The sequence below is a fragment of the Aythya marila genome (assembly GCF_965140915.1).
Source record: "Aythya marila genome assembly, chromosome: 4".
In the NCBI taxonomy this organism is placed as follows: Eukaryota; Metazoa; Chordata; class Aves; order Anseriformes; family Anatidae; genus Aythya; species Aythya marila.
This window is the reverse complement of record NC_139045.1, coordinates 47,050,506-47,061,450: the sequence shown is the minus strand read 5'-3', so window position 1 is coordinate 47,061,450 and position 10,945 is coordinate 47,050,506. Positions and strand designations below refer to the sequence as shown.

At 40.3% G+C, this 10,945-nt stretch overlaps 1 protein-coding gene across 2 annotated transcripts; it reads left to right on the top strand.

Moving 5' to 3' along the window:
* Positions 1-7,981: 7,981 nt before the first annotated feature.
* On the top strand, positions 7,982-10,621 carry LOC309877795 (interleukin-8-like; the record flags this gene model as incomplete). 2 transcript variants are annotated; one of them, XM_082759550.1, is made up of 4 exons in its annotated part: positions 7,982-8,098; positions 8,538-8,673; positions 9,474-9,557; positions 10,276-10,621. In XM_082759550.1, exons 1-4 carry the CDS (start codon positions 8,035-8,037, stop codon positions 10,304-10,306), a joined length of 315 nt encoding a protein of 104 aa, XP_082615676.1. In that variant the 5' UTR covers positions 7,982-8,034. The 2 variants fall into 2 exon arrangements, with proteins under 2 accessions (XP_082615676.1, XP_082615677.1); XM_082759551.1 differs by lacking the exon at positions 10,276-10,621 and having other exon boundaries at positions 9,474-9,561.
* Between the last annotated feature and the right edge of the window lie 324 nt (positions 10,622-10,945).

Here is a 10,945-nt window from a genome sequence, read left to right as displayed (position 1 = left end):
AAATGAGATGCTGGAATCAAACTTACAATGACTCTTAACAGGATCCAGACTCTCCAGCGATTATTGCACTTCAGAAGAATGGGGAAGGCGTAGGGTTTTGTGTGGGTGGTAAAACCTTCAGCAGTGACTACTTCTAGTGCATGCCTTGCACTCATAATTGTCTCCTGGTTAACTGTACTGGGACTGGATATCTCAACAGGTAGGACTTAATGAACAGGTATTAGCAGACCTCAAGGAAAGTGCTGACCAAATCATAGCCCTGGCTGCATATTTACGTCCTTGATCCACATTTAAGATTCAGACATTTTTCCTGGTTCAGGTCTGGCACACAGACTGTGTGTCAACACACAGTTTAAGCTAAATTGCAAGTGGGTAGATTCTTGTGTTCTTGTTACATTAATTTATATGACACTAAATTAGGTCTGGGATGGAAGTAAGAGAAATGATGGTACACAAGAGAAAATTTTACATCTTGCATTGAATTCCAGTGACAAATATTTTCCCTAAAACAAATAGGCAAAGAAGACTTATTCAAAGAACTTGTTCATTAACAGCCATAGTTGGAAGCTGGATTCTGTCAGCAAGAACAGCTGTAGCCATCCTTTGGGAAGGGCTGTTTGCTTATACTGTTGCAGCTAAAGGTTGGGCTTGACAATGTTGTAGGTCTTTTCCTACCCAGAGGATGCCCTGATTTCTGCATATCACAAGGAAGTTCTTGGCACTTGGCTGCTACTTCAGCGGTGAAGCACTATTGCTCTGTGGATTCCTGTGCACAGCTGCACATCCAAGCCCAGAAGAACAAACACTGAAGAACAGTATGAAAGAGAGGGCAGAGGGAGACTGGCAGTGGGAGAGGTGGGCTTTCAGAAGCTCAAGATGCAATTTAGTAAATGAAAAAGGCATAAAACCACTGGCAATTGTAACCATGACCATACAGGCTAAGTCAGATCTTGGTTGATGGTGGTCTGGAAAACACCAGATCCACAGTCATACTTTACCAGTCATACAGAGGTAGGATCTGCCTCGGGTTAAAAGTGATCTGCTTTGGAGGTGTTTTGATCAGATTACAAAATGACTACTTTCAATTGTCACTTTATTTTGAAGAGTTAAAGAATAGCTTCATCACTTTCCCCAGAGCACCAGGGTGAATTGGATATGCACAAGAATCATAGGATGTGAGGAGACATGATTCAGAGCATAACTAATCCAGGGTGGTTAGACATATATTTATACTGCTGAACAATGGTCTTTTTAATGTCAGCTCCACAAAATCTGAGATGTTTTACATGCAAACAGAGTTACTTTTCCAAAAGCAGGCAAACTACAGGGCTTAAAACCCACAAATTCTGTCTTCGTATCACTGGGCTTTTAAAAAACTAGGGAGCTACTTGTGCAAAAATCAAGGTGCAAATTCACAAACTCCTGCCTTCACAGGAGTTCTGGTGTGCTATTACATGTCTGTGAGCAGTGGGAGAAGGTAAAACTGGTCCTAACTAAAGCATTCGTTCAACCTGCTGCTGAATGTATTGTTTCTATCTTGTTTCACATCTTTGGTCTGCCATTAGGAATACTCTACTGTTACTCACCCATTGTTGATATTGAGGCAATAGGCAGTAAAAGTGTTGACTTTTGATCAGTGTTACAGGATCCGTGGGAGTTAGAAGAATCTCTCTACAGCAGGAGTTGCCAAGAAGTCAGAATAATCAATTTGATATAGGAATAAAATTATGACATACAATGAAGAAAAGAAGAAGCAAAGCCAGTGGCAAGAAAAATGAGTTTGGTTCCCCTGAAAAACATAACCTTCCAACACTGTCTTAGTAATCTAAAAAAGCAAATGCCTTTGCTCTTTGTTCTGGAAGAGCAGGGCTAGGGGGGAAGAGACAGCAGTCAGGGTCTGTTCCCATCTCTGCTGACTTTCCTGACTCCTGCCCAGTGTCTGTAACAACTGCAGAAGCCATTGGAATACCCAAGTGCAACTGAAGTGCAAATCCTTATTTTTAAATATTAATAGGGGGAACCAGCCTCTTCCACAGCAAATATTGAAAATCAACATACCGTAGAGCAGAACAAATACAAATTGTTAATCTGCCTAAACGCACCCAGTAAGGCAAATATTTAAGCAGAACCTGTAAATAAACCAGCAGAATCTATTCCTCAGAAGTTACCTGCCTGGAGTCAGCTAAGGTTTCTGCAGTGTCCTACCAGCAGGGCTGCACCAGGAGCATTTTTCTTAGGATGCGTTTGTTCCAATTTAGCCTCCAGTTTGGCTCCTGGTCAGGACCATTTTCCCTCAGCTCCAGTGCTAAAGGTGAATAGTTTAAGGAGCTAAAAACTCTGTCTTGGTTTCACATGCTGTATACATACAGTCTGCTTAATGAAGATCAGTCCCACGAGGAGCCGGCTAGCTTCCCATGCAGTGGGGATGGGCCCTCATGGATAAAATGCAGACTGCAGTTCCCTTCCTCTCCACATTCCTCTGTCTTCACCCCTCACTCTGGTGCAGGCAGGAAGAATATACGTAAGCTCTGTCTCTCTTGTTCAAACTGATTTTTCCTCCATGCAGCTGAAACTTTGGAAAGAAAAAATGCCATGGTGATTCACACAGGAATGTGAGGCCAACGCACCCTCTTCTGTCTCCTGGTAGCTGTCACGCTTCACATCATCCCACTGCATCTGAGCTCAGGACCTTGTTCTTTTTGTAGTCTGATCTGATGCAGAAGCGTGACTCCGTTGATTTTCACTTATTCCTGATTTACACCAGTAGGCAGATGGTTAGAATTGCAATACCCAGTTAGGACGAGGTTGTTGATTCTGCTTTGCTTTGCAATTTTAACTGGCAGTAGGCTTGAAAATAACTTCAGGAAAACTACCATCATTTCATTCTCCTCCCTCAGGTAGATCTGGGCTGCCTACAAAGCAGATACCTAGTTTTGCCAATAGCACAGGTGATAGAAACTTTCAAAGAGGAGGCCAGGAAGTGAGTGAATTTGTGTGAGAACAAGAGCAAGTGGTACACATATTTTGTGATCTCTTTCTTTACTCTTAACTACTGCTTCTGCTTAGCCTGGAAGTTTTGGCTTTGACACACTCATTAAAATATTTGTTTGAAAAACACTTTGGTTCATGTATTGTGATTGGTTTTCAGTTAAGACGTTTAATGAAAAAGGTATTTATTTAATAGGAAAGACAACATATGATGATACTGACTGAAATTCTGGAAAGCCCCTGAGTAATGCTACAGAAATGTTTATTTTTTAGTAATGTAACTAAAGCACGGCGATCACTTTTGTTTTGAAAAAATAGTTGTGAGTAGCATGAATACCTTGATCACTCTTCAGGCAGCATCCTATCCATTTTTTTATTTTTTACTTTTTTTTTTTTTTCAATACTACTTCCCTTTCTGGAGATGACTTCATTTCCTATGCAGTTAGTACATACACGGGGAAGCCCCAGGAATATACAAAGACAAATATTTTCCATCAAAACTGACACTTTAATGGCTTTTGATTGTATTGTGAATAGGTCATAGGGCACAGAAAGGAAGGACTGCAATTTTGGATTCCTTTGGACTACTGAGAACTGTGAATAAAGTTCTGAGTCAACAATAAAAGCTCTGACTGAGGCTCAGGGACTTTGCTGAAGTAATGCTCGACATTGTCACCAATGAATTTTTGAAGCCAAGCTGCAAGGGTGGAGTAAAAAATGCATTGGACTAGGATCCAGAAGAGCTAGTAAGATGAGCAAAAAGGGGACCTAAGCCAGCTAGCAGAAACTTCAGGAGAGGAAGAGACAGAGCGAAGAAGATGATTTTTATTTGCAGAGCGAGAAGTGACAGTGATGGGTTTCGATGCGTTAGATAGGTATCTATTGCTAGAGCACTTGCTTGTACTGCAAGGAGATCCACGTGCCAGGTTCTCTTGCGACAAAACTCGAAAGCTCTTCTCGTGCCGTCAAAGTAAAGCTTTCATCATCAGCATATGTGGAAAAAACCATTCACCAACATAGGTGTTGCAACTGTACTTCTCTGCAGCAAGAATCACCAGACTGCATGGAAAATCCAGGAACAGGGATGGTCGCCTCCTGGGTGGTGAGGAAGTGGTGCTGTGGGACAGCAGAGCTTGGGCTCTCATACCTGTTCTCAATGCTTAGTGCAACTTCATGCATTGATGCTCATTTGTTAAATCACTCGCACAGTGACCTTTGTGACACATGCCCAGATGAAGACTGATTTAGGAAATGCACTTCACTCCATGCCCAGTGCTTCTAGAAACAAATGAATGTGATTTCTCTTTGTGTTAATGGTCTTAAATATCAAGCATAAGCAGCTTCAGGAAGAGGGGCACAGACAGCCACACAAATTTCAGTAAGCCTTTTCTGAGGAGGACTCATCCAAATGTGTTAATCTTTCAGAATCGCATATTACCTAAACAAAAGAGAAAGAATATTTTGGCAGAGGGCTGATCCAGACACTGCTGAAGCTTATCGGGAAGATAGGTACTAAACATGTATCTCTTGATTGCCTTTAGTTCACATTTTTCATATGAAAATCATTCAGTGGGACAGCTGGAAAACTTAAGATCTTCTTCATGTTGTTTGCTTATTTTTGTCACTACCAAATTAAGACATGGGTAAGGGGAAAATACATCCCTATGGTATAGGTAACTATAAGTAAATTCTCTGTTTTGCCCCTCTCAAGTCAGTCAAGTTGCCCCAGGTAAAGTTCACAGCAGAGACTGTCTTACAGCCCAAAGAAACTACAGGTGACACAAAAGATGCGGACTGCCAGACAAAGATGCAAAGAAGAAGAGACATTTTCCCTTTGCGGATCAAAAGTATGCATTGGTTTTGCATACAGGGTCACAGAAATACACGAAAACACAGGGAAGAATTTCCCTGAAGGAAATCTACAGCTCAAGCAGGGCTACGTTTTCTTGCTGAACCTAATATTGTTTTAAGGAAGAACAGAAGTTATCACATTCACTGACTCAGCTATTCAGCTGTTTCTAAATGATCTTTTAAATGTTTGGATCTAAAATTTCAGACCTAGAGGCAGGATTTGTAAAGACACTGGTGAGGAATCACTGGGGGAGATGAAGTCAAAGCAGTGCTGCAGGAACCCCAGGGGGAAAAAATCCCCCGTTGCTCACAGGAGCATAAGGAAATGTAAAGTTCCAGGTCACTCACCAGTCGGGGTAAGCTGGGGAGAAGCACACAGAAAAAAATCTGAGAAACTCCATTTTTTTCACTCAAGTGCTTTCCTGCCTTTTGCTGTGTCATAGCAAAACGGATGAGAAAGCCTCCACTAGCAGAATTAGCTAATTCTAGGCCTGCAGTAGCACCTACAAATTGATTAAAAATACTCTAACGTGTGCCAGTTTGCTATGTGACTTGAGCAGGGACTTCTGTACCACACATCAATGTCAAAAGTCAGATTCAGGATGTTAGATTAGTCTCTAACCAGCATTCAGGGGTGTCATATTGCTGACAAGTCCATCATTTCTCAGAAACCTTATCACCAATAAATAATAAAACTTATGATAACGAAAACAGTTCTGCAGCTGGAGGCTGCCATATGTTGTTTATGATAGTCATATTTAAGGCTTGGGAAGTTTTATTTTTAGTCAGAGACTGTATGCTTTGAAAATTCAGTAGCTTTTAGTTCATGTCATTACCTGCCTCCCATCTCGCAGAATAGAAGGTTGTAAAACAATTGAAACAGCAACTCCTCTCTTTCACCCAAATCATGGAAGTTTACGATAAAACATGTGATGTTTTCATTTATGGTTCATCTTTTCTGACTTCTCTCTGTAACCACAAAAGAAATTTTACATTTGTTGGTTGTGGGTTTTTGAAGGGTGAGTCTCCACTCACTACTTCTTGCTTTTCTGTCTCTGATTTTTAAACTGCAAATCAAAACACAGGCTCCAGAACTCTCTGCTCAGTTGCTCTCATTGCTTCATATCAAACTTGTTGCCCTGTAGTCATTGCTTCAGATGTAAGGCATCTAAGCCCTTTCCTTGTGTTTGACTAGTAATGAGGTACAATAGCCACAAATTGTCTATCTAAATCAAGAAAGCAGAAATGCTGTTTCCTTAAAACATAACAGGCAGTCAGCTTTACACAAAGAGCACAAAGGATATCACTCTCATTCCATACGCAGTACAGAAGCAATAAATTTATCTCTGAGTTAATGAAAAACTTTAATGAAATTAAGACAAAGAATAGTTTCTTGGGTTTCTTTGGACAAGGTCTGCACGCCACAGGCAATGTCATTCTTACTTCCATGTTCTCCCTGTGTATAGGCCAGAAGAATTTCCATTGATACCTGAGTTTACATTTCTGTAGACTGTTTGCTGCTCATGGAAATAGTGTGTTGGGGGGTGAAAAAGTCCAGATATGGGAATAAGCAACCCAACAGGACAATTTGTATCGAAATCATCTGGAGGAGATGTGATAGAGGTCTATAGAATTAAGAACAAGATGGAAACGAGCAATAAGGATCAATTCCAAACACCTGTTTTTCCATAAAAGTAGCAGGAGGCATCAAATGAAACCAGAAACAACATGGGACAGTAAAAGGGATAAGTCTCAAACACACCTGACCTTTTCTTATGTGTTCCCAGACATCTGCTGATAGCCACAGTTGAAGAGAGGATACTCATCAGGCAGACTTCTGGTTTCACAAAGAAAGGCTGTTATTAAGTGCTTAGATGCTCACATTACCTGATCCAGCTACGTTCACTGCAAGATAAAAGCTTACGGGAAAAACATGTGCTTAATTCCATGTCTACACATCTTATTTAGCTATTAATCAGAACCCATCCTCTATTTATATAGCTTTCTACAACTACAGACACTGATACTTATGGTAATATTAAGTGGAATTAAACCTGGCATACTTAAATCTGTGTCCTTCATGATGAGTCAGAGAACAAGAAACATATTCATTCATATTTGGTCCTATGTTTTGTTCTTTGGATTGTCTCTATTAACTGACAGAAAAACAATAAAAAGATTTCTTAATCCTTTAAACAACAAAAATCTCATGCTTGTATTTAAGTGTCATTTTCTATTGTTAATAAAAATGGTTGTACATATCTGACTTTATCTGAATAATCCTCTTATCATTACCAGTTGATATGAGATCCTCGATCTCATTACCAGTTTTTCTTTAGTTTTATCATAATAGGAGAACTCTTTTCTTTGCAGAACCAAATTAGAATTTACAAAAATACCTCAATTAATGCCAGAACCAGAATCCCACAGCAGCTTTTGGAATTTTCCTCTGCCTAAATTCAAAATTCAACATTCTCAGTAGCACTCCAAAGTCATTCTGTATTTTGTTGCTTATTTCAGTGATGCTAGGTATTAATGTATTCAAAAGTACCATAAGTAATCTCAGAAAATATTTTTTTTAAATGCAATTGCGTATCAGTAGGAGTTAAAATCCAGTTCTAGTACCCAGCATTTCTAAAAAACAGTAGTTTCTGGTTCCATCATTTCTTCAAATAATGACAGTATTTAAAACATACATACACAAAGCCTATAGAAACATAGGTGCAAAGTCAGAGATCAAATGTCCTCCTCTAGAAGGGAAAGTCACAACAAGTAACACAATAATAACAGCAAAAGTATGCAGGTACAGAAGAAAACAATCACAAGAAAATGAGTATTACACAAAATATACTGATTACAGAAAGCTAAGTAAAGGGCTATTTTGTACATATTCTATGTTTTATCTTGTTTTAATTAGCAAAGAATTTTCTGTTGATGAAACGCAATTTGTGGTCATTGAGGGAAGGGGGTTTACCCGTGCCACCGTGACTCATTCTACAACAGAATCTTACAGGTTCAGGAGTTTCCATGGGTATGACCCATGCATGACACTGGAGGATGGGGGGGGGGCCAGGGCAGTATATAACCAGGGCAGGTACCAGAGTACAGACATTGGCCACCCTCAGGGCTATAGGAGCTCTCCTCACCTCACTGCACGACCAGACGCCGGTGACACCAGGAAGAAACTCTCTCATCATGACGGGCAAGGTTGTGGCTGCTGGCATGGCTCTTCTCCTGATCTCAGTGATCGGAACCGAAGGTAAAGAAATCCTTCCCAACATTCTCATAAGTAATTGCTAGTGTGAATGCTGGTAAGGGAGGTATTTTGCGTCTTAAAAATGCAGCGAATAACTCTGTAGAGCTAGATCATGTTCTCAGATACAAGGTGTAATTCCACGTATAATCTGATGTGGCCAGGTGCAGAGATAAGCCAAATAAAAGCCCAGTGTTAGAACTGCTGGGGCTCAGTCATTATTATTTTCCATTTCCTTATACCACTGGTTGCTGTAACAGCAGTTTTTGGATAGCTAAAGGCTTAAGCAGCTTAAAAGAACAGGTGAAAGCAAATTTTTCAAGTCCTCAGGCTCCTAAAGAGAAGAATTATTTCTAATACTCTAAGCAAAAAGAATATGTTGTGTTTCCTGCATAAATAGTGAAACAGTCCATACAATACCTCTTTTTTTCTTCTTGTCTTACAGGTATGGCCCTGGCCCGTTCAGGGATTGAACTCCGGTGCCAGTGCATAGAGACCCACTCCAAGTTCATCCACCCCAAATTTATCCAGAACGTGAACCTCACCCCCAGCGGGCCTCACTGCAAGAATGTTGAAGTCATGTAAGTGTTTATGCAAAATCCTCCCTGTTACTTAACAAGAAGGAAACAGATTTTACATTAAGGGTGATGTAAGGGTTATCTGAAAGATGTAACAAGCCAGCAGGCGTGGCTACTCAGAATCCAAGAGAGCAATGCGTGATGCTCCTACGAATGTTCTACTGTGTGTCATCTGTTGCATCTTAGTTCTGCAAATCTCTGCTTCATAAACACTCCTTGCAGTATTTTAACTTAAACCTGCAGCCATCAAACAAACAAATACATTTCTAAACCTCAGAATTTCACCAGCATAAGAAAAGAGAATTAAAGCCATTGAGCTGTATTGAGCAAATTATCAAAATATAAATTTTAATGGCTAGGGCAAAAATATGATCGTACCTCTACTGAAGTCAATGAAAAAAACACCATTAGCACAGAAGTCATGTAATGCAGTCACAATTCCAGAAATTTATGTGACAAAATTCCTATGGACTATCCAGTTCAGTTTCTAAACCAAGATGGAAAGATTCAGCTCCTCAGTTAAACAACATCATAAATACAAATGGGGCAATGTGAAAAAAGAAGCGATTTTGAAAACAGTGCGTCCATGAAATAATTTGATGCATTCAAATAAGGAGATGTGAGATGATAAGAACCAGTTAGGTTAGATTAATCTATAGATTAGATTACAGCCTCAAATGATATGGTTTAAAGAAGATCATGTCAGTGTATATCTAGAAAACTCTGATGTTACAAGAGGAAAGAGAAATTGCCTTGGAATTCACTAAATAGACCTTTCCCCTTCCTTTTTTCTCTGTTTGCAGAGCTACTCTGAAAGACGGCAGAGAAGTGTGCCTGGACCCCACTGCTCCCTGGGTGAAGCTGATTATCAAGGCAATTTTGGACAAGTGAGTCATTTGTTCTCAATGAGCACAGTTAATTGAAAAGCAGTATTTTAAATAAGCCAGCAAACATTCACTGCATAAATAGTTCAAAAACTCTATCTCCTCAGCCAGTTGCTACTATTTCAGTTCACTAACTGGGACAAATATTGTGATGGCTTTGTGGTTTAAGTATGGTGTTAGGTTCAGTTCCTTGCGGTGACATGCCACCCACGCAGATATTAGCTACGTCTCTCGTAAGGCACAAGCATATTGAAAAACCAAGCTCAAGAGCTCAGTCCTCTAGAAATTCATGCATTAACTGACTGGTTTTCTTTTGCTTGCAGTAGTACAAAGCACCAATACATTTTCAGAACTAATGAAAAATTAGATATTTAGATAAGTGGGCGAAAATCATTCCCAAAAGGTGAAGCATCAAAATATGGGAGCCCATGGAGTTACTGAATACTTGTGAAAAGGTGACTACAGACCAGTGTCCCTTTGCATCCTATTTAACAGTTTTTAAGGGACACAGAAGCACAAACCCTTAGTGGCTGACTTCATGTGATTCCAGCAAGGGGTACCTGGTCTGGTGGGAGGTGTCCCTGCCCATAGCAGGGGGGTTGGAATTAGATGGTCCTTAAGGTCCCTTCCAACCCAAACCATTCTATCATTGTGTGATTCTATGATACTCGTTCCATGGACTACGTTTAATTTTCTCCTTTTCCATTTTATTTCTTTCTAGGGCAAACACCAGGCCTGACAACTTGTCCTAAAGCAAAGAACAAAACTGTCTTACCTCCTCCAGGAAGGCAAAAATGGGAGATGTCACCACCCAGCTTCTGGCAGCTCATTTCCTCCTGCCTCCTACGTTCACATTTTTATCAGCATCTAGAGAGTAGGGATTCCCTGATTGCGTAGTTAGTTGACAATAGTACTCTAAGTACTCTAAGTCTTTTAAAGAGGTCTCAGACAGGAGAGGAACCACTGAAACCAGAAAAAGCAGACAGAAAAAAACGGCTTGTGAAAAGTGATGGAGGTGATTCTGGAGTCATTTTTGCTAGCCACAGCTGGATCAGTGCAGTTGACTCTCATCAGAGCCTTCTCTAAAGGACATTTTCCCTTTTCGCTAATCCTTTAGGAGCTGACCAACAGCTCCTTTTCTCCAGGAATGCACTGACAGGGAGCAGCAACTGTGCCTAGGTCACTGCCACTCGCAGTGGGCTGCTGACCAGAAAGGGGGTGGGGGGCGGGAGGGCTTCAAAATTAAAAAGCTATAATTCTGAGGCACCATTTTTTGTGCCATCATTTTCAAGGTATTATTTATTGTGAATTAGTGCTGTGAAGCTATAAGCATCTATTTTAAAGACACCTTTCAGTTAGAAAAAAAGCACTTTATTTATTTATTTGAATTA